General features: G+C 33.7%; 4 protein-coding genes across 12 annotated transcripts; 3 read left to right on the forward strand and 1 right to left on the reverse strand.

Annotated features, from left to right (window-relative positions):
* Window positions 1-4,220: 4,220 nt before the first annotated feature.
* LOC114174351 (BTB/POZ and MATH domain-containing protein 2-like) lies at window positions 4,221-9,262 on the forward strand. The gene is made up of 4 exons (XM_028059192.1): window positions 4,221-4,938; window positions 6,339-6,687; window positions 7,868-8,144; window positions 8,759-9,262. The coding sequence occupies exons 1-4, from the start codon at window positions 4,508-4,510 to the stop codon at window positions 8,935-8,937; spliced, it is 1,236 nt and encodes a 411-aa protein (XP_027914993.1). The 5' UTR covers window positions 4,221-4,507; the 3' UTR covers window positions 8,938-9,262.
* Window positions 9,263-10,572: 1,310 nt separating this feature from the next.
* On the forward strand, window positions 10,573-13,130 carry LOC114174434 (sm-like protein LSM2). Its single transcript, XM_028059279.1, has 3 exons — window positions 10,573-10,669; window positions 10,754-10,912; window positions 12,797-13,130. The coding sequence occupies exons 1-3, from the start codon at window positions 10,667-10,669 to the stop codon at window positions 12,914-12,916; spliced, it is 282 nt and encodes a 93-aa protein (XP_027915080.1). The 5' UTR covers window positions 10,573-10,666; the 3' UTR covers window positions 12,917-13,130.
* A 1,334-nt stretch (window positions 13,131-14,464) lies between these two features.
* On the reverse strand, window positions 14,465-20,082 carry LOC114174368 (transcription termination factor MTERF5, chloroplastic-like). Of its 9 annotated transcripts, none has more exons than XM_028059230.1 (5): window positions 19,776-20,082; window positions 19,474-19,663; window positions 17,722-17,922; window positions 15,508-17,204; window positions 14,465-14,918 (listed from the first exon to the last, which is right to left on the reverse strand). In XM_028059230.1, the coding sequence occupies exon 4, from the start codon at window positions 16,871-16,873 to the stop codon at window positions 15,740-15,742; it is 1,134 nt and encodes a 377-aa protein (XP_027915031.1). In that variant the 5' UTR covers window positions 16,874-17,204; window positions 17,722-17,922; window positions 19,474-19,663; window positions 19,776-20,082; the 3' UTR covers window positions 14,465-14,918; window positions 15,508-15,739. The 9 variants fall into 9 exon arrangements, 6 of the variants coding, with proteins under 6 accessions (XP_027915031.1, XP_027915028.1, XP_027915023.1 ...); XM_028059227.1 differs by lacking the exon at window positions 19,776-20,082 and adding an exon at window positions 18,043-18,045 and having other exon boundaries at window positions 19,474-19,762; XM_028059222.1 differs by lacking the exon at window positions 19,776-20,082 and adding an exon at window positions 18,043-18,110 and having other exon boundaries at window positions 19,474-19,762.
* Window positions 20,083-20,563: 481 nt separating this feature from the next.
* Window positions 20,564-23,520, forward strand: LOC114174422 (BTB/POZ and MATH domain-containing protein 2-like). The gene is made up of 3 exons (XM_028059268.1): window positions 20,564-20,945; window positions 22,126-22,402; window positions 23,017-23,520. Exons 1-3 carry the CDS (start codon window positions 20,886-20,888, stop codon window positions 23,193-23,195), a joined length of 516 nt encoding a protein of 171 aa, XP_027915069.1. The 5' UTR covers window positions 20,564-20,885; the 3' UTR covers window positions 23,196-23,520.
* Window positions 23,521-23,725: the final 205 nt, after the last annotated feature.

Raw genomic sequence — 23,725 nt, forward strand, 5'->3', positions numbered from 1 at the left:
TTCGGGAGAGAATCTTGTGTGTCGCCTCAACAAGTCCTTATTATATGGATTAAAACAAGTTTCTCGTAAATAGTTTTCCAAATTCTCTACAAATATTCAGGTTGTTCAAAGACAAGTCATTTACAACTTTGTTGATTTATGTCGATGATATTCTCATAACTGGTAATGACCCTATTGCAATATCTAGTCTTAAATAATTCCTACACAATCATTTTCGGATTAAAGAGTTGAGTGCTCTTAAGTTTTGCCTAGGTATTGAGGTCTCTCGTTTTAAAAAAGGTACTTTCATATCACAAAGGAAATACACTTTGGAAATTATCAAAGATGATGGGTATATTGGAGTTAAGCCCGTGGATTTTTCCATGGAACAAAATACAAAGCTTTTCGATGAAGGGGAATTATTAAAGGACCCGTCAGTATATAGGCAAGTTATTTGTCGCTTAATTTATTTGACAATTACTCGTCCTGATATCACCTACACATACTAAGCAGAGTCATGCATGGTACATGCAAGCCTCGTATGAAACCTGCAATGCGCGAGCTACGATATTTGAAGAATAATCCAGGTCAAGGTCTATTTTTTCTTCACAAAACTATTTATCTTTGTGCGTTTTCTGTGATTCAGATTGGAATCCTCCCTCATCTCTTGGCGAACAACGGATATTGCATCCTAAACCGGCATTGTTGTATTGTGTCGATAAAGTTGTCTTACACATTACAACTAACCCATTATTTCATGAAAGAACTAGACACATAGAGACAAATTGTCACTTCATTCATGATTTTGTTTCAAATGTTTCAGTTGAAACAAAATATGTACCTTAACTTGCTTATGTGTTCACTAAACTATTGAGAAAAGAAGTTTTCTCTACCATGAAGCACAAGTTGAAAGTTCTTGATATTCATTCTCCAACTTGACAGAAAATGTTAGAAAATAAATCATGAAAAAATATTTTAATTATTAAGATAGCTTAATTACAAGAAAAATTTTGTATTATTATAAAAAGGGTTAAATATGTTTTTGGTCCCTCAAGTTTGAGCGAAATTTGGGTTTAGTCCCTCATCAAAATTTTTGATCAATTTAGTCCTTCATCTTCCAAAATGCGTGAATTTAGTCCTTTTAACCAAATTTTGTTAAGTTTATCTGACATTTCAAGCACATTTCATGATAGTATTTAAATTATTTATACTGTTTGACACATTTTTGCTTCAATGTTAACTTAAATACTATCATGAAATGCGCTTGAAACGTCAGATAAACTTAACAAAAATTGGTTAAAAGGACTAAATTCACGCATTTTGAAAGATGAAGGACTAAATTGGTCAAAAGTTTTGATGAGGAACTAATTTCAAATTTCGCTGAAACTTGAGGGACCAAAAACATATTTAACCCTTATACAAATATAGGGGTTGTATATATTAATTATAAACACTTTCTTGTATATATTTATCTGTGTTCTCCTCTTCAATAAAATACAACACATAATTATTTTATTTGTTTCCTTTGCAAAATTAAAAGTAAGAGTCTATTTGATATTTTTCTAAAAGAAAAATCTTCTATCATAAAAATAGTAAAACAAAAATAGAAGAGTTTGATTTTTAAAGCAACTTACAGCATTAAATTAAGCTAAAGAATGAATAAAATTTGAAAATTTTCTATTATGTTCACTCATATTTATGTGTTCCCTACGAATGCTGTATGATCATTGTCATGACTTTGTAATGGTCTTGATCTACATTATTAAAATACTTTCCTAAATTTTGCATTTAATGATGCATGACATAAATATGTATATTTTGCATTACAACCATGTTTAAATCATTTCAAAATATTGATCATTTTAGAAAAGTTGGTCTTTACAAATACTTGTACCGTATTGAGAGTAATAATTAATGCACATTAAATCTTTTGTAATATTTTCAAATAGAAAATAATAACATTTAAGCACTGGTTCTTCATATCAAAGTGAGCACTTAATCATGTTTTGTAATATTTCTTCTCCTTTAAACTCTTTAATATTTTTCCACTTATTTCTTACCTTTATTTTCACCTAGCAAGCATTGTCGTATCTTTTTGTTTGAATAAAAAAATATTAATATATTTATTAATCAGCAAAAAAATATTATCAACTTGCTAAACACTAGTAATATAATTTTCTCTCATTGTTCTTTAAGTAAATGTATTTAGCTAAATATTTTTTTCCTTAAATAAAAACAAGTGACGATCATTAAGAGAGTTTTGATTGATTAGTAGTATGAATTAATGTAATTATTTTATTATTAGCGTTTGACTCTTTCCAAGGAAAATATGTAACAACTTGATCACATTTTAAATAGTATTGTTTAGATCCTGTCTTATTGACTTTTTATTTTGTGATTGTGGCAAGGAAATTGCATTGAATTATATAGGATGATTCCTTTAAAAAACTTATTCAGAAAAAAAATAAATATCCCAACAAAAATAGTCATGAGATGCACATGATGTTTTTCTATTTACTAAATTTTATTTTCCTAAAAGATATAATGAATTTACCCTTCTTTTCATAAACTGATTTATCTTTGAACTTTTGAAACGAGAGAAAATCTATCTCAATTAAGATGTTATATTATTATTTTTTTTTCTATAAAAACATTTTCTTACATAGAAGGTTCTCAAAGTCCATTGAGTAAATGTTTTCTCTAAACCCCTTAATTGTGTTTTAGATACAATATTTTGTACTTTTGTACGAAAAATATTATCAAATTCTTTTGTTTAAATTTAATTTAGTGAATAATGAGACATTGCTAAAATATTAGACAATTCCATAAAACGAAAAATCTCATAACTATAAGAAGAATAATTAAGGTTATAGCTTACAAATCATGATGTTAACAAGTAAAATTGATTAATGTACATTTTTACTAAATGATTATTTACTTTTTCAGATATATTTGTGAAGAATAAAGGTTAAATAACAATCGTCATTCCTAATTCAAATTAATTTCAAACACAAAAACACGTAAATATATTAAAAGTAACAGTGTGTACCTTTTTATCAAATATTTTATAGTTCCTGTAATCAATTAAATAATTACTTTCATCTTAATATAATATTTTCAAACTAAACCAATTCATATATATATATATATATATATATATATATATATATATATATATATATATATATATATCCTTTGACTATTGAAAAATCCAAATTTCAATAACAATGGTCAAATAACATTTGGTTTTCATTCACTATATCAACATTTATATCAAAGTTGAGTGTGAAATCACCACAAATTACATCCATCAATCTAATTCATTCACAAAGTTTTCAAAGAAAAAAAAATTCCGTAAAAAATAAATAAAAATGATCATAACAGTTTACTATAAAATACCTTTTTCCAAGACTAAGATAACTAAAAAAAGGACATACGGTTTTAGTTTTCAAAAAACAATTTATTTCTATATTCAAACTTTATAAGAAATCCTTCATTGGTGAATAAATTATTCATTCATATATTTCTCCTATATTAATACCTTTAAAAATAACTTTTTATCTTGTTGCCACACCATCTTATACATATGAACGTTTGGAAGTAATTTATCTAGCATAATTCAATATTTTCGTTAGTCTTTATATTTCAAAACTTAACCAAACACAAAATTCACCACATTTTTTAAATCACAAACAAACATAAAAAAATGACCATATATGAAAGTGTTATGTTAGATTCAACAAATCTCATATCATTTAAGAGTTAAAGTAAAATGAAATTTAAATATTTTTCCTTTTCTCTTTTCAAAATGTTTTTTAAAAACAAAATTGTGATAGAGTTTGACGCTCTGAAACAAATAATATCTTGAAAATAAAATGATTGTTTCTAACGCTAGACCAACTTGAATAAAAAAAATAGATTTAATTAGTTTTCTAATTTTTGTATTTATGTTTTTGATTAATTTTTGTATGTAAATTTGCATGTAAAATAAAACAAATTAAAATATGTAAACATAAAAATCAAGTTACATGTTACTAAAACCAAGTGGTTGAAACCAAAGTGAGTGAGCAGTTACTGGGTGAGTGTTTGTGTGGTAAGTTTTTTGTTACAGTATTATGCACACGTGTTTGGGATGGAACGCGAGCGGATCGAGACAGGTAGTTGCGGGTCTCATCAAATAATCAATATTCCCATTTTCGTTCTCCCAAAAATTATAATTATTTAAAGCCATAGCCATTCTATTGTGCAAGCCTTTATCTGTCATTTCGTTTCGCAATCTTTTCTTTTCCTTTGCTTCTATCGTCTTCTTCTCTCTCTGAATCGAAACCCTAGAAATTCATCGTCTTCCACAATCTGACACCTCTCCCTAACGGAACCTATATTCTCTCATCAAACCTCACTTATCCAAATCCGATACTCAAATCCCCATCCCAATTCCTCGCATCGACCTCACTGCCCCAATTCCCCCAATTCGCACCTTCCAACGCCACAATCTTAGGATCGCCGATTCCGCTACGGTGGCTCGCGCATGGGTAAGATTCTCCGAGAAACCGCGAAGCCGTCGGCGAATTCTTCATCGGCGTCCCCCTCTTCGGCGGCGCCCGCCACCACGTCTTCCACGTCGGTGACGGAGACGGTCAGGGGCTCGCACCAGTTCAAGATCACGGGCTACTCGCTCTCGAAGGGGATCGGGATTGGCAAGTACATGGCCTCCGACGTGTTTTCCGTTGGAGGGTACGATTGGGCGATTTATTTCTACCCCGATGGGAAGAGCGTGGAGGACAATGCGACCTACGTGTCGCTCTTCATCGCTCTGGCCAGCGACGGCACCGACGTTAGGGCACTTTTCGAGTTGACCCTTTTGGATCAGAGTGGCAAGGAGAGGCACAAGGTGCATAGCCATTTCGAGAGGACACTCGAAAGCGGGCCTTACACGTTAAAATACCGCGGTAGTATGTGGTGGGTTGAGATTTAGAAATCAGTTTTGATATTGATCTTGTTTTTCAATTTCGTCCCTGCTGCACTTTAATTCTCTCTTATCTAAAAGACATATTTGTTAAGTTGTCTCCGAGCACCTGAGTTCCAGTTTAACTAGTGGTCTCTCTTTTGAGTCTTTAAATGTTGTTGCTCATATTTGTCTTACTGAGTCGAGCAAGATCGTGTCTAAGAAGGATATCCCTGGTCTTTTACCAAACAAAAAAAATAGTATGTTTCTTAACTTATAATACTGTTGGAAGGTGACAGGTTTACATAACGGATTCTAACATGTGCTTTCGAGGAAGCAGTTAAGAAAACAAAAATGGAAAGTATTTATTGAGAAGGAAAACATTTACATGTGTTTTTTAAAGTAATTGAATGTTTTTAATTGGTCGGGTTAGGTTTTCCTTAACGAGTACCCCCAAATTATTTAATGGTTTAAGGTTCTACGGTTTGCATTTTCATGTCAACTACTTGTCGATCTTATCTTCAATGCAGCTGTTGGATACCAAATTGTGTGATCATTTTCTTTTCTGAGGTAAGTTTCGTAGGGTGCCGTATGTTTGTCCTACTTGTCTAATGGAGTGGATTTTAATGAGTGTTTTAAGTCGTGAGATCTTTCATCCCTTGGGAGTTGCTCCACCCACAAATGCCGTGGAAAAGCGATAGAGAAATATCAATCTGGAGAAAGAAAAATGGGAGAAATGTTCATGTCCAGTGTTGTAAAATATCACAAGTAAACTCGCTACCTCTTGATACTCTGAGTTTTCTTTTGGACGATTGGGGTCCACTTCCTAACTCGTACAGAGGTCACTAGCAACGCGGATTGCGAGTTTCATTGTTGATCCGCTTCTATCCTCTTCGCTTAGACGAACAAAGATGCTCTTTTCCAATCTGCAGTTCACTATTGGTCTTTGACACCATCATTGTTGGTTATTACCATTTCCAGATGTTGGCATAGTTGTACTGGTTGGAAGCATCCTTTGTTTGTTGTATGTAGGTGTTGGAGTGTTGTGTGGCAGCTAATTGGTATGTGTTGGCCTATTTTGGTTCTGTTCAGTTTGGACCTAGTTAGTGTGTTTGGGTCTGTTGAGTGTTGTTATGTTTGGACCTATTATTTTCTGTTTAGTTATTTATGATTTATTGAGTTATTGTATATTTTTCTTATCTATGCTACTTTTTTTAATGTATATGCATGTATGTATAAATATAGTTTTACATTTTAGGAAGCATTTTATGATCCATGTAGAACTTTTACATTCCTCAAGTTACGATCTTTACCCCCTTCTTCTCCTTGAACGTTGTACGTGGCTTCATGTCCTTTTACTGATTTTTTGTTGTATTTTGTATTAACTAATTATTTGATGTTTTGGGTGTTTCAGGGGTTACAAAAGATTTTTTAAGAGAACAGCTCTAGAAACTTCGGACTACCTTAAAGATGATTGTCTATCTGTGAATTGTAGTGTTGGTGTTGTGAGGTCACGTACGGAAGGTCCTAAAATCTATACGATAGCAATACCGTCTTCTAGCATTGGTCATCAATTTGGGCAGCTACTTGAAAGTCGTAAAGGAAGTGATGTGAATTTTGAAGTGAACGGAGAATTTTTTTCTGCTCATAAATTGGTATTAGCAGCTCGGTCACCTGTTTTTAGAGCACAGCTTTTTGGTCCTATGAAAGATCAGAATACCCAGTGTATTAAAGTTGAAGACATGGAGGCTCCAGTTTTCAAGGTTTGTTAAATGCTCTTTGTGCTTCCCATTTTTTATTTGTTTTTGTTTGTAATGTGGTCACCTAATGTGGTTTTGATTTCTATTTTGCTCTTCATCCTAACCGCGTGAGCTAAATGATTGTGTGCATTTTTTTCCTTGACTGTTTTTTTATAGTTCCATTATTAGGAATTTGTATTTCTTTATACCCGCTCAGCTCTGGTACCTGTGTTAATTAGTCTTTTACTGTATTCCAATAGGTTTGCAAAAACACATTTTAATGTGGTTTCAATCTGTATCTCTTTTCGTGCTTGTCCCCTTTTGAAAATGCGCACATTTCATTGTATTTGTATTTTTTTTTCTTCTTCATATGCATGGCTATCAGATAAGTTGAAAATTTTGTGGTATCTCTGCCCAGATGGTAGTATCATTTGCTGTTGGATGACTCAGTTGGTGGTAGGTCAAAGAGAACACATGGACCTTTCTCATTTAAATTAAACATTATGTGCTTGTAGATCCTCCGAGGTTGTTTGGCTTGAGAAAATGTTTTTTTCTGTTTTCATTTTTAATTTTAAAAAATGGCCATCTTGTTTTTATTTTATTTCTTGTTTTTAAAAGTTTATATAGAGAAAAGGTGAAAACAACCTTTTATTATTTTCTTTTTCATTTTTCCCTTACGTTCCTAAATTAAAGTGGAAGCGGGAAATATTTTCTCAAACTGAACTAAGCAACTCCATGTCTACGTTCTCCTTTCAGAAGTTGTACAGGCTGCTTATGCCCATAAAATAGTGATAGTTGTAAAATCACTCTTACTGAACAAGACACACTAATCCATTTTCAAGTCACTTGCATTTCTACTCATTTTTTTCATCTTTCTCTTTCTTTCTTTCCTTTTTTCCACTTTCTCACTTTCCATCTTCCGTCGAAACAAAGTGCTTGGTTAATGAATTTAATCGGGTGTTGGCAAAATATAATAAATAGTTTCTTTAATAATTTAAACATGCAGAGAAATTTCAAGCTTTTAGTTTTTGGTAATTGCATTATGGGTGTACGGGGTGACTCTGGTTCCGTACAGGATGCAACTATGCAAGGCTTGGGTCTAACTCAAATGTGACTGTGTCTGTCTTTGTTGAACTAGATAAATCGCAGTGAGCAATATGCATGTAGAATGTTTTGTCAGTTGTGTCGTGTCTTTATTTTTCAGGCATTGCTTCATTTTATATACTGGGACTCACTGCCAGATATGCATGAGCTTACTGGGTTGAACTCAAAGTGGGCATCAACCTTGATGGCTCAGCATCTTCTAGCAGCAGCTGATCGATATGGTCTTGAGAGGCTTAGGCTGACGTGTGAAGCAAGTCTCTGTGAAGATGTAGCAATTAATACTGTGGCTACGACTCTAGCCTTGGCAGAGCAGCACCACTGTTTCCAGCTGAAAGCTGTTTGTCTCAAGTTTATTGCTACTTCTGAAAATCTTAGAGGTTTGTTTTTTTCCATCTGAATACTTACCAGAAGAAGTACAGTATTAGAGGGGGACTGTGACAGTTGTCTGCAAGTTAGAGTTGTCACTGAATATCAGTAGTGATGCTGTCAATTGTCATTGTCTTCCAGTTTGTATTTGCATGAAAAAATTGCTAAGCTTTAAAGGGATTATATGGTTTTACTTTAAAGTGATGTTTTTTATGTAACTAATTATTATATTATTAATCCATGCTAAAACTTCTGGTTGTCCCAAGTTGACCTCGAAGACTTGTGTCACCATTAATTTATACCAAAACCTTTATGAATAATTTTTCTCTTTGTAAATGTTTAAGTTTGCTTTCTGCTTCCTTTTCTCGTAATTTTTCATTGAAAAAGAAGACAAAAAGGTTCCTAGATCATGGAACAATCAGTAAACTTCTTCCACGATTTTGGTTGAATGGTTGAAATATTTGGTACTCATATTTAAAACACGTTTATTTTAGATGGTTATTGCAAGAGTTTTCTATTGTAAAATTTTGTTGCCATCTCGGATGAAATTGATGATAACTTTCTTAATCCCTCATCCATGAAGTTCTTATCATTAACCATTGTATTTCATGTTTTGATTCTTCAGCTGTGATGCAAACTGACGGATTTGAGTACTTGAAGGAAAGTTGCCCATCTGTTCTGACTGAGCTATTGGAGTACGTGGCCAGATTTACTGAGCATTCGGACTTCATGTGCAAGCATAGGAATGAAGCACTGCTTGATGGCAGTGACATAAATGGGAGGCGGGTGAAGCAAAGGCTCTAGTTTCAACACTGAACAGCTTTCTGTACAACCCTCTTCTACTCTCCGTTTTAAAAGATCGCTAGAGTTTGTAGTTGAAGGGAAAATATATATAATCTTTTATAGGATCAGAGGCAAATTTTAAATTTCTTAGCTTATTCTTGTGTAAGAGATGTAAATGTAATTTGTGTTGTTGCTGTTACCGTTCTGTTTGACGTAGGTTTCTTCTGTAATATCTTAAGGATTTCTTTTTACTGGAAAACATGTCTGGAAAGTGTTGATTTGATCGCTACTTCCCCGTTTGTTTTTGTACTTTTATTCAATCTAGCAGCGTAAGTACTCTTGAACATTTTAGTCTTCATCTAGCATCTCTCTGTTTTTTACCGATTATGCTAATGCACAAACTAGTTAAGCCACAGCCTTCACATTGTTTCTGGGTTTGCTCTTCAGAACCGTCCCTTCAGGACCATGCCATTCATTATTCATTATGTGAACATCTTTCGATTCTGAAACTTCCTAAAAACTTGCACATTTATATAATCATTCCTTTTCGCCCATTAACTATAATGCGCTTCATTATCGTCCAGGATATTTGAAAACTAAAAGTATTGCAGAAGTGAAGTTCTCATTATGTAACAACTATCTTCTCCTCGGGTGTTATTAGAATATGAGAAAAAGAGGGAGATATCATTTACCACCTCTACCAAACTTCTGGTCCATGCGAGAAATTGGTATAAAGAAACATCCTCAATATCGATGCATTATATGAAGTTATGTAATATATATCATTGTTGTCCTTTTTTCTTAACATTTCCCATAAATGCTTGCGGAGCAAACAATCTGAAACACAGTGGGAGAAATGGTCCTTCTTGGAAATGTCTATCAATTCCCTAACTCCTAGTTCCGAAATGAGATTAGGATTGTTATTGCATATTTTTTTGCTATTACTTTTATCCTATGACTAGAGAGATAAGATATTTTATCCCTTTCAAAATTGTTAAATGTATGACTCTCTTATATTTGCTAATGAGTGCAAATAGATGATTTAGTACTAAAAAACAACCCATTTATGTTACGTTAGTTTGTTAAGTTTCTATTTTAATTTTAATTAACTTTATTTCCTTCTACTTTCACATACATACTTAAAATATGTAGGTAATTTAGTAGAATTGCGATGATAACATGGTCATATTAGATGTGTCATATGAGAAAATTAAAACTTGTTTTGTTTTCGTATTGGATGTGAACTTTTTCTAATTTTGTCCTTTAATAAAAATTCATTTTTTAAATTAAAGCAATTATTTTAACTTTTAAATAATTATATTATTAGATTTAACTATTTCATTCATTTTATTTTTCTTTTAAATTAATCATTTTTAAACTAAAATAAGTATCCTAAATTAAAAAATTATCTATAAAATAAATAAATAAATATTATAATAAAATTAAAAATTGTTTATATTTATTTTTAAAATTAAAAAAAAAATCTATATTTTTTTTTGTTTTCTCTTATGTTCATCTTTTTAGCATTATGTTATGTGCTTTTATTTTAATATTTTATTAAATTTCAATTATTTTTAATATTATTTCCCATGCATTTAATATTTTATTTTTGTTTGAAAATTAAATCTTATAATCGAGGTTTTAATTACTACTGAATATATACTAGAGCGAGAACAAGGTTATATAATTCGCAGTAGCAGCTTTTGGTTTCCCTCCAGCGCGGTCCCGTTTTCTTCCCCTCCGTGCAAACATGGTGCAGATTTCTTTCTTCTCTTTTCTGTTTTCTGTTTTCTTCATTCTGATTTTTGTATCAGTGATGAGTTGGGTTGTGGTGTAGTTGTTCTTCTCGTACTTCAAGGATTTGGTGGGAAGAGAAGTAACCGTAGAGCTGAAGAACGATTTGGCCATCAGAGGGACATTGCATTCCGTTGATCAGTACCTCAACATCAAGCTCGAAAACACTCGCGTCGTTGATCAAGACAAGTACCCGCACATGGTATCCCATTTCTCTCTCTCGTTCTAGGGTTTATACTCTTCATCTATTTCTATCATGAGTTTCCTTTGATGGTGATTAGTTTTTGACTTGTGAATTTTTAGGCGTTTGATGTAGGGTTTATTTGGGTTTAAAATATAATTTGGGATTACGATTAAATGGATTTCCGTGTTGTCGAGTAGCCACTGATAACCTCTGTTCGTAGGGTTTCTTTCTTTCCTTTTGGAATAAAATCTTGATTTTTGAGTCGTAACATTCTCTTATGCTCGATGTAGATATTGGAGTTTTGAACTTTGAACTCAGACCTGGTCTGTCCCCTTTCCTCTATTTCGATCATAACAACTCCAGTTCAACCAAGTACTAAAAAAATAAATTAGATTTTTTAGTACTCTTTAATTTAAAGTTTGTTTCAATTAATGGTATGTTTAATAAGCATTGGACCCATGTTAAATAATGGGATTTTCTGTATCTGGGATTTGAATTGAGTATTGATGTGCCTTGGTTATTGGTTAATTTTGAATCGTTGTTGTTGATTACGATTTTGAATTGTACATCAGTATATGTGAATTGGTAGTTGTGGTTGAAAACTTTTCATTTGTAAGCAACAAGTAAAAGGGAACCTGTCTTTTATATTTAGCATTTAGCGTACATTCTCCATTTGTTTTATGTTTATATGCGATTGAGAGTGGGTTCAAGTTTCTTCTTAAATCCATCAGAGGTCTCCCTCCTCCAGTAGTTTTTTTCTTTTTTCAGAAAACTTCATCTGTTCTGGTGTGGATGGTAGGCAGGCCTATATTTTTTGGTTTAGATAGGAATCCTTAAGAGTGTTGTTTCTATCTATTATTATCTAAAATAGTAGTTATCGGTGACTGGAGGAGTGGTGCTTACACTCTGCAAGGATTTAAAATAAAAAGATAAAGAGAAAAAGTTATGCCCTTGATATTTTGATTAGTGGTCTTATAAATTGATTCGGGGTGTCGTGGTTTTGTATCTGTGACTGTAATTTGTGTTTTAGACAGTACTAATATGACCTGAAGGATGTTGGAAATTTTATTGGTTTCTTCATAGGAACATGGAATATGAGATTATATATATTGTCCTCCAGTTTCTTGGTTCTGCTTTTGGGCCAATATCGGGGTGTTATCATTTGCATGGTTAATCTTTCTTTTTTACACTCTTCTGTATGCCTGTAAATGTGTTTCTGTGAAATGAACTTTCATTGAAAGTGTTTGCCTATGTTTGCATATGATAAGTTGCTTTTGATTTGACACATCAAATCTAAATGTCAAGTTCATCTACATATTAGAAGAGTAGGACAATCAATTAATTGGTATTCTTCTAGCAATAGTGGGAAAAAAGATTAAGGATCCGACTGGGGCTGTTAATGCTCAACTTTCCTACTTCCAATTTTCTCTCATGATTTATGAATATGGAGAGATTGAAGTTGATTGTTGGAAATTGGAAAGTATGCTGGATTGAGATTTGGAACTTATGTATGTTTGGTACTTGCTGTTTTAAAGTGGATGCTCGACTGAATTAAAGTTATGTTGGTATGCCATTAAGAAAATATGAGTATAGAGAGTTTGATGGTACAAGATATAATACGAAGGTATGCTGCCATAATAGAATAAGATACTCACTTTTAGGAATACTGATTGCTGAATACTGATTTGCATAGGAGGAAACCTTAGAATCAAGGAAGATTTATACTGAATTGGTCAAAAAGCTCCTCTTGAATTAAAAAGAAAAAAGAAATATATGTCGGCAAGTTTTTTCTCCGGTTAATTATTTTATTTAGCTCCCTTAATTTGGCATATCTGAAGACCTATAACGATGATTAGATTTTTGATTCTTTTGGTATTCTAGTTGGTGGGTGTTTGATGTTAGCTTTCAGTAAGAAACTGCTTCATCAGAGGTTCGGTTGTGAGATACGTGCAATTACCTCCAGAAGGGGTGGACATTGAATTGTTGCACGATGCCACTAGGAGAGAGGCTAGGGGCGGTTAGCGTCGTGACCTTGTGATGTATCTCTTAAATGAAAATTCTATATGGTTAATCCTACCACAGAAGGAAACTCCTTTAAGATGTTAATGCTATGTAACTGTATTGCCTTTTCATTTTATTTCTTTTGGAAGCTTTGTCCAATTTTAATGTGACAAAATGAAACTAGTGTAACTGCATTGCTTTTTTCCTTCCCTAAGCTCTTCTCAGTTCCGACAAATCGATGCCTTTAAAAATGAGTTTAATGCTGTGTTTGCATCCTGAATTGGTGACTCTGGTTTGTTTGTGTTTATTCTCGTTAAAATTGTGTCTTAATAATGTAAATATTTTTGTTCTTATTTTTATTTAATTTGCATGTTTCTAAAAAAGAAAGTAGTTTTTCATTTTTCTTAATACAAAAATTTTATGTGCTTCTCAAATAAATGGTATTTTAAAATGTTATTTGCATAAAAATATTTATTTTAAATTTAAATAGCCTAATATATGGTTATTATAGTTTTAACTTTTATGCTATGCTAAGTATAATTATTTATATTATTTGATAACTTTTTTAGCGTTATATGTTAGTTGACAATTTTATCTTTTAATAAATAAAAAATATTTTATTTATTTATTTAGTAAGATAAATAATTGATTAATTTCTTATTATTATTTTAAGATAACTCAATGACTTTTCACCTTTTTAACATAATTCATTTAATATTATTTTTATAAAATCATGCATATATATATATATATATATATATATATATATATATATTAATGTAATGAAAATGCGAATACATATAGGTGTGTTTTTGCTAGTATTGATCTTCAAAATAAAGATTTTTTGTTTCTATTTTTTTTTTAATATTTCGAATTTCTGTTTAGAGACCAGGTAAACAATTATTTCAGTTTTCCAAATTTAGTGTTTTAAGTAATTATTACACTTTTTTTTTTAAATTATGGGACAAATGTTTTACAAAATATATAAAAAAACAAAATTATATCAACTTTGGATTTATGGAAAAATTATTTATTTATTATTTATCAATTTATATTTTAAGCTTTCAAAAATCTAATGCATGTATTTTTATTTAACATTTTTACTAAAAAAATGTTATTTGAGTTAGCAAGAGTTACTCATGTAATTAGAGTGTCTTTGACCAAACATGTTGGTGATCTGTTGTGCTTTTTGTTGGATTCGTCAATAATTTGTAAGCTAATAAAGGTTTTCCATTTATTATATATTCAATATATTATTTAAACTAGTGTTTGGGCTACATTAATAACAATACGTAATGAATGTAATTTTTTTTACCCATTTTAAGTTTTTATTTTGTTTTTATTTTTTTTAATTATGTTTTAAATTTATTATTATGTTAAATATATAACAAGGAAAAACATGCTTTGGTAAAACTGTTATTTAGATGCTGAATTCTAACTAATGCAGAGTGGTTGATGCTAATCCAAAGATCAACATAATTTATAAAGAAATTTATATTATCACTTTTATAAAAGATAAGTGAATTCGTAAGCATATAAAATAGTCCTTCAGATGACTGGACAATCAGAATCTGTTTAAACAAGTCAATATGGTCAAAATATTTATACCAATTGAAGTGTGGAACAAGCATAAATTGCTTTTCACCCTTTTGTGTGTTTTTTGATAAGTATGACTCAGCAACTACAGAGACAAGATCTTTCAACTCAATTGCAGTACCCATAAATGTGATTTGACCATCTGGATGAACCGTGATCTTAGAAGAAAGGGCTGAAGCTTGAACAAAATGCAGTAAAGGCTTCTGAATGATGAATTTATTAGTTGGATAGATAAGGGATGACAATGGTTGCTGAGATTCACTAGTGCCTGGCAACTGCAATTTCATCAACTTCGATAACAAAGATAGATTTGCTCCATCTATCCCTGCTTCAGCAGTCTCAGACATTAGCAAATTTATAATTTTATCACGCTTAGTGCATTGTTCAACAATTCCAAAGCCAAAAAGGACTGCGTTTGAGCAGTTTGCTGCAACCAAAGACAAATAACGATATTCAGAAGTCAGAATAAGCACAAAAATTTACTTAGTTCAATTACTACCAAGAGATTGTAAGAAGATTTGTTGCAGCTGCAGTTGAAGGGATTATATTTTGGCATTTTTTAGCTTAGTTCAAATACTACCAAATATATTCCAGTGATAAACAAGTGAAAGCAGTGATGCATACCTTTAGTCCCTCATTGAAAAGCCATTAAAAAAAGCAGTCTTAAACGTTGACAATAAAGCAGCATAATAATGTCTCAATGGTTTCAACTTTCAAGTACCACCTAAGATTTACTAATGCAACCCACGTTCTTGATTTTTTCTCTCTTAATAGTAGAAGGTGGAAGGGAGTAAAAGGAAACTCGATATCAATCCTACTTAGGCACATACAAATTTGACTAATCAAATTAACTTACATAATTCACAACATAGAAACAGTCTAATTAATGCTCAGCGATTTAAAAGCTAAACAAGGGTGCTGGAAGATGAATACAGGCTAAGTTTACAATTCAACGTTGGAGCATATCCCAACTGGGGAACAGGTCAACAAGATCAAGAAAAGTATACTCTGCATACCTCTTTAAAGGAGCAGTCAAAGTGGATTGCTTATTTTCGTGTGGATCTTCCAAGGTTCTTATGACCACCAAATTACCATGGGAAAGAAAGATGCATAATCAATAAACAGATACAATAAATAAGCCATCTTCATTACTACAATGAGACATTCCATGGTTATGCATAACACTATCTAAATAATTTCAGTATTAGAACCCTGTGGAAGAGTGAAAAAACAGAATTGAAGGTATGGTTATGCCTCCAGATAATGACCCTTGTATGCTACTAATAACTCCTCTGCATTTTCTCTGAACTGTGATATATACTTGTCCAAGAACATCTCCTCAGACAAGCACAACACATGAATATAACTGGGGACTTTCTTGCAGAGATTTTTTGATTTCAACAATTGGAAGACTTTATATCGAGGAAGCACGCGATCCTCCATGCTGTACATTAAAATCTTAGGCTGGTGAATAAGGACTAACTTGGGCAGCATAACTGTATGCAAGAAGAATTTCATTCCAACTTTCAACTTCTTCTCTGATGTTCTAAACAAAGTCGGGGTTCTCTTGAACATTTGCAGGCCCTCATACTTCGAAAAACCAAAACAATTAATTAGTTTCAACTTTCTCTCAAATGTTTTATCGCTCAAACAACTTAATGTATGAATTGCATGGACAAGCATTCTTGAATTTTCACGGAAACCCAAGTCTACAGCTCGAGAAACATTGTTTTTAATAGTAGACCGCTGTGCAACGAAAAGCCTTGGATGAAGTTTGAGTAGCAATGAAAGATGAGTCCCAAGAATGCCACAACTCTCCAAGAAGACGACATTCTCCATAATTCTTTTGTACTTTGGGAGTATCCAGCCACATCTGTGCAAAACAAGAATAAAATCTTTCTGGTCGTAGACAATTTTCCTAATAGCTTCAACTGAGGGGACCAATGTTTTCTTCAAGCTATGAGTCAAAATTGAGGGATTCTTTGAAATGAAGCTGCATAACTCGTAACCCTGGAATCCAGACATCTGAAAGAGCTGAATTTTGGGTCTCAAGATTTTCTCAACGTTTGTAAACAGTATCTGGGGTCTTTGACGAATCAGGGAGAGAATCTGGCTTTGGGAAAAGCCTATTTGTTTGAAGAAAGTGAGCACTGATAAGGGGTTTTGAGGGAATCTGCACCCTGAAACACGTTTGGAGACATAAAGGGATTGGGTTCTGGAGAACTGCAAGTCGGAATTCAGGTAATCAATTATTGAAGTGGTTTCGTTGAAGTGTAGGCAACGGCTTTTGGTTGAGAAAGAGAGGAAGAATGTCATAGACTGATAAGAGAATTGATTGAAAAGAGAAGATGAAACAGCATGGTGTGACTTGAGAGACTGCATTAGTTCTGTGATCGTAGATCGTAGATGAATGAATGCTTTGTTTAGAATCAACCAAAAAACAACGTATTTTTTAGGTTGTCTATTTCGAATTTGAAGTCACCAAACGTTGGCAGCCCTAATCAAGATAATCCCCAAATCTGATTCTCAAGGGTTTCGAAGAACCCTAAATCCCCAGTTTCTTTAACCTTTCGTCTCTCGCGTGGATTTCAAACCCTTCTTAGACTGAACCCTTTCTTGAAGTTGCGTTCTCGTCGACGGTGGGTTGCTTCGCGGGGGTCTGTCTGGTCTGGTTTTTTGCAGGTACTGGAGAAGGAAAGGATATTTGGTAGCCCTGTCTTGAAAAACAAACTAAAAAATATAAGAAACTAAATTAAGCATGCACAACACTGTCAAAATAATATCAGTTTTGGTTGTGGGGAAACTTTGTTATCATAGGGGAACAATTCACAGTTAAGAAATCTACAAAATCAGACAGATGAAATGCGAGATTATCGTGTAACCTTCAAATCATCATAATTCATTTACTAAAATAGCTTATACTTAAATTTAGAAATGAAAAATGAACCCTCCCTCCTCCACAGATAGCCCTAATGAGTTACGAATACGAATGATTAAAAGGTAGGATGATCTCTTATTCTATTCCTTTCATCATAAGGTATATATAAATTGCAGAATAATCTATACCCTTTATAAATTACCTAAAACGAAAAACTAATCCCCATTGCCAATGTCACATACGCACAATCCCTCACTGAAAACTTTAATCAACATACCCATTTTACAGTAAAACACCATTCCATTCATTAACACTGCGAAAAAACATAAAAACCACAACTTGTTAATGTTACCTTCATGTTGGTGCCCGGCAAACCCAGTTATGGGTGTAAGACAAGGCCAGTTGGGTAACCATGAGATGCCATCAAACAGAGACTCTGCTCCATTTTTGAAAGAAACTCGGCTTAATAAACGATTTTCTGTAGCCAAAAGCTCCCTCCTTTCGTGCCCTCACTCATGCACTCATGCTCTTATCTCTTCCCGCACCTCAAATCCTGAGTATTTTCCACAAACCTCAAAAAATAATTAGGTTTTTATTGCGATCCATCAGCTCAACAAAAAAAAAAATTGCTGGATCCAGAAACTTCCAAAATGGAAAAACTAATGGTACTCACCGGCTTGATAGTCAACGTTCGAATTTCCATTAAAGACAGAAAGAAATTAGTTTGTGGTCGGCTTCATACTGTATAAGTACATTAATACTAAGTTTATTACTTTATTAATGCATAGCATGTGTTGGGACCAGGAAAATATATTAAATAAATACTTTATTTTATAAAATAAAATACTCACATTTTATGTGTTGAAGTGGACGCGACATATTTGGCTAAGAAGATATCAATATCGTTGTCAAAACATAATAAATAGGGATGTCAAAACGGGCCAGCCCGGTCCGTTTTGACCCGGCCCGATTTTGGCCCGATTTATACAGGTCGGGCCGGGCTAGGCCGCAAGGGTGAAACGGGTTACACTTTTGAACCCGGCCCGCAAGCTGGCGGGCTGGCGGGCTGGCGGGCTAGCCACGGGCTTTTTTCCATATGTTACATTTTCAGTCCAAAATCAGATTTCAACAAAATTATTGCAACAAAAACAACCCTGCAGTATATAATATAACTGATCACAAAACAAACAACCCTACAATATATATAAATGACATTTTGCTCTCTGCAAGTCATCAAGACACTGTTGCAACATCAATAACAAGTCTGAATTAGAGTACTTTAGGCATGGAGCATTACCAAAGTGCAAACAGTTACATAAAAAAAAACAGAAGCATTAATTATGGATGAGAGGTTGTATAATTTGTTTGGCAACATGTGCTGCAGAAGCATCTAAACCCTCCAAATCAATAGGAGCATCTTCTGAAATCTCCCCATCATCAAACCCCGGTAGAGATGCCTCAAACAAATTAGAGTTCAGAACAGTTAAAAAGGAGGTGGCATTATAGTTCTACATCAAATATACTGCAGTGTATAAGCAAATTTCAGTTTAAGTTAATGCCAAACAACTCAATCCCAGCTTTGCAAACACGGCACATACAACTTTGCAACTTGGTACTTTCTATCATATAATTCAATCATTAATGAAGAACATATTTTTGTCTCAAGGATGATAGAACAATATGAAACAGTGGCAGTATTTATTTGATCACAGTGCAAGGATGAAATACATGTTCTCCACATATCTCCAACATGATTACAGATAAACAGACAAACAAAGAAAACAACCACAACTATCAGCCTATCACACAGTCAGATAAAAAATAGTAACACTAGAAAAACAAGAAAAAAAGAAATGAACATCACCACCACACCAAAACGGCAGCAACTACGAAATTGAAATTGGGGGAAAATTTAACCAACAACAGCACAACAATTATGATTCACAGAATGGGTCCAATCCAAACAAGGACAAATCGCAGCAACAACAACCACACATACACCATAACTTCCAATTACAGGAAACCAATTTTAGGGTTACGAAAATCATAAATTTAGGTTACAAATTGAAAGAAAAGGGAACCAGAACGCAAATTACAAACAAACCTGTGTTCGTGGTGGTCGTGGCTGTCGAAATCGTTCGTCAATCGCAGTCCGATGGTGGCGCTGCTGCCCCTGCCAGCGACGTGGTGGATGTCACGGTGGAGGAGAAAGGAGACGCCGTGAATGGCCTGCACTCTGCCTTCGTGTTTCTTGGCCAGCGACGTGGGTGGAGGAGAAACGAGGGTGCTCTCTTCTGGTTTCCCAAAACGCGGGTGGTGGAGGAGGAGTAGAAGAGAGTGTGAGAGGAATGAAGGAATAAGTCTGGCAGTGGCAACGATAATAATGGAGAAAGAAAACCCTAATACCTTTTAAGCCTTGTCTGGGTTTTGGAATTTGGATGAAAGTGACAACGATAATAATGGAGTTTGCCGCCACTACTTGTCTCGGTGAAACTAGGTTTTTGTTAACAATGAAATTGGATTTGATTGGGCTTGCCCAAACACAATGCGTCCACTTCAGAATTCGCACATGGTTTGTGCTTCTTGCACCCCATCATTGTTAAGTGCACACCATATTAATATCAAAAAGGCTAAAATATCCTTTCTTAGTGCACAACACTCCTGCTGCCTCCGCCGCAGTGAAAAGAAGAAGACAGAGATGCTCTTCGCTTAGACGAACAAAGATGCTCTTTTCCAATCTGCAGTTCACTATTGGTCTTTGACACCATCATTGTTGGTTATTACCATTTCCAGATGTTGGCATAGTTGTACTGGTTGGAAGCATCCTTTTTTTTGTTGTATGTAGGTGTTGGAGTGTTGTGTGGCAGCTAATTGGTATGTGTTGGCCTATTTTGGTTCTGTTCAGTTTGGACCTAGTTAGTGTGTTTGGGTCTGTTGAGTGTTGTTATGTTTGGACCTATTATTTTCTGTTTAGTTATTTATGATTTATTGAGTTATTGTATATTTTTCTTATCTATGCTACTTTTTTTAATGTATATGCATGTATGTATAAATATAGTTTTACATTTTAGGAAGCATTTTATGATCCATGTAGAACTTTTACATTCCTCAAGTTACGATCTTTACCCCCTTCTTCTCCTTGAACGTTGTACGTGGCTTCATGTCCTTTTACTGATTTTTTGTTGTATTTTGTATTAACTAATTATTTGATGTTTTGGGTGTTTCAGGGGTTACAAAAGATTTTTTAAGAGAACAGCTCTAGAAACTTCGGACTACCTTAAAGATGATTGTCTATCTGTGAATTGTAGTGTTGGTGTTGTGAGGTCACGTACGGAAGGTCCTAAAATCTATACGATAGCAATACCGTCTTCTAGCATTGGTCATCAATTTGGGCAGCTACTTGAAAGTCGTAAAGGAAGTGATGTGAATTTTGAAGTGAACGGAGAATTTTTTTCTGCTCATAAATTGGTATTAGCAGCTCGGTCACCTGTTTTTAGAGCACAGCTTTTTGGTCCTATGAAAGATCAGAATACCCAGTGTATTAAAGTTGAAGACATGGAGGCTCCAGTTTTCAAGGTTTGTTAAATGCTCTTTGTGCTTCCCATTTTTTATTTGTTTTTGTTTGTAATGTGGTCACCTAATGTGGTTTTGATTTCTATTTTGCTCTTCATCCTAACCGCGTGAGCTAAATGATTGTGTGCATTTTTTTCCTTGACTGTTTTTTTATAGTTCCATTATTAGGAATTTGTATTTCTTTATACCCGCTCAGCTCTGGTACCTGTGTTAATTAGTCTTTTACTGTATTCCAATAGGTTTGCAAAAACACATTTTAATGTGGTTTCAATCTGTATCTCTTTTCGTGCTTGTCCCCTTTTGAAAATGCGCACATTTCATTGTATTTGTATTTTTTTTTCTTCTTCATATGCATGGCTATCAGATAAGTTGAAAATTTTGTGGTATCTCTGCCCAGATGGTAGTATCATTTGCTGTTGGATGACTCAGTTGGTGGTAGGTCAAAGAGAACACATGGACCTTTCTCATTTAAATTAAACATTATGTGCTTGTAGATCCTCCGAGGTTGTTTGGCTTGAGAAAATGTTTTTTTCTGTTTTCATTTTTAATTTTAAAAAATGGCCATCTTGTTTTTATTTTATTTCTTGTTTTTAAAAGTTTATATAGAGAAAAGGTGAAAACAACCTTTTATTATTTTCTTTTTCATTTTTCCCTTACGTTCCTAAATTAAAGTGGAAGCGGGAAATATTTTCTCAAACTGAACTAAGCAACTCCATGTCTACGTTCTCCTTTCAGAAGTTGTACAGGCTGCTTATGCCCATAAAATAGTGATAGTTGTAAAATCACTCTTACTGAACAAGACACACTAATCCATTTTCAAGTCACTTGCATTTCTACTCATTTTTTTCATCTTTCTCTTTCTTTCTTTCCTTTTTTCCACTTTCTCACTTTCCATCTTCCGTCGAAACAAAGTGCTTGGTTAATGAATTTAATCGGGTGTTGGCAAAATATAATAAATAGTTTCTTTAATAATTTAAACATGCAGAGAAATTTCAAGCTTTTAGTTTTTGGTAATTGCATTATGGGTGTACGGGGTGACTCTGGTTCCGTACAGGATGCAACTATGCAAGGCTTGGGTCTAACTCAAATGTGACTGTGTCTGTCTTTGTTGAACTAGATAAATCGCAGTGAGCAATATGCATGTAGAATGTTTTGTCAGTTGTGTCGTGTCTTTATTTTTCAGGCATTGCTTCATTTTATATACTGGGACTCACTGCCAGATATGCATGAGCTTACTGGGTTGAACTCAAAGTGGGCATCAACCTTGATGGCTCAGCATCTTCTAGCAGCAGCTGATCGATATGGTCTTGAGAGGCTTAGGCTGACGTGTGAAGCAAGTCTCTGTGAAGATGTAGCAATTAATACTGTGGCTACGACTCTAGCCTTGGCAGAGCAGCACCACTGTTTCCAGCTGAAAGCTGTTTGTCTCAAGTTTATTGCTACTTCTGAAAATCTTAGAGGTTTGTTTTTTTCCATCTGAATACTTACCAGAAGAAGTACAGTATTAGAGGGGGACTGTGACAGTTGTCTGCAAGTTAGAGTTGTCACTGAATATCAGTAGTGATGCTGTCAATTGTCATTGTCTTCCAGTTTGTATTTGCATGAAAAAATTGCTAAGCTTTAAAGGGATTATATGGTTTTACTTTAAAGTGATGTTTTTTATGTAACTAATTATTATATTATTAATCCATGCTAAAACTTCTGGTTGTCCCAAGTTGACCTCGAAGACTTGTGTCACCATTAATTTATACCAAAACCTTTATGAATAATTTTTCTCTTTGTAAATGTTTAAGTTTGCTTTCTGCTTCCTTTTCTCGTAATTTTTCATTGAAAAAGAAGACAAAAAGGTTCCTAGATCATGGAACAATCAGTAAACTTCTTCCACGATTTTGGTTGAATGGTTGAAATATTTGGTACTCATATTTAAAACACGTTTATTTTAGATGGTTATTGCAAGAGTTTTCTATTGTAAAATTTTGTTGCCATCTCGGATGAAATTGATGATAACTTTCTTAATCCCTCATCCATGAAGTTCTTATCATTAACCATTGTATTTCATGTTTTGATTCTTCAGCTGTGATGCAAACTGACGGATTTGAGTACTTGAAGGAAAGTTGCCCATCTGTTCTGACTGAGCTATTGGAGTACGTGGCCAGATTTACTGAGCATTCGGACTTCATGTGCAAGCATAGGAATGAAGCACTGCTTGATGGCAGTGACATAAATGGGAGGCGGGTGAAGCAAAGGCTCTAGTTTCAACACTGAACAGCTTTCTGTACAACCCTCTTCTACTCTCCGTTTTAAAAGATCGCTAGAGTTTGTAGTTGAAGGGAAAATATATATAATCTTTTATAGGATCAGAGGCAAATTTTAAATTTCTTAGCTTATTCTTGTGTAAGAGATGTAAATGTAATTTGTGTTGTTGCTGTTACCGTTCTGTTTGACGTAGGTTTCTTCTGTAATATCTTAAGGATTTCTTTTTACTGGAAAACATGTCTGGAAAGTGTTGATTTGATCGCTACTTCCCCGTTTGTTTTTGTACTTTTATTCAATCTAGCAGCGTAAGTACTCTTGAACATTTTAGTCTTCATCTAGCATCTCTCTGTTTTTTACCGATTATGCTAATGCACAAACTAGTTAAGCCACAGCCTTCACATTGTTTCTGGGTTTGCTCTTCAGAACCGTCCCTTCAGGACCATGCCATTCATTATTCATTATGTGAACATCTTTCGATTCTGAAACTTCCTAAAAACTTGCACATTTATATAATCATTCCTTTTCGC

The sequence above is a fragment of the Vigna unguiculata genome, chromosome 1, assembly GCF_004118075.2.
Source record: "Vigna unguiculata cultivar IT97K-499-35 chromosome 1, ASM411807v1, whole genome shotgun sequence".
In the NCBI taxonomy this organism is placed as follows: Eukaryota; Viridiplantae; Streptophyta; class Magnoliopsida; order Fabales; family Fabaceae; genus Vigna; species Vigna unguiculata.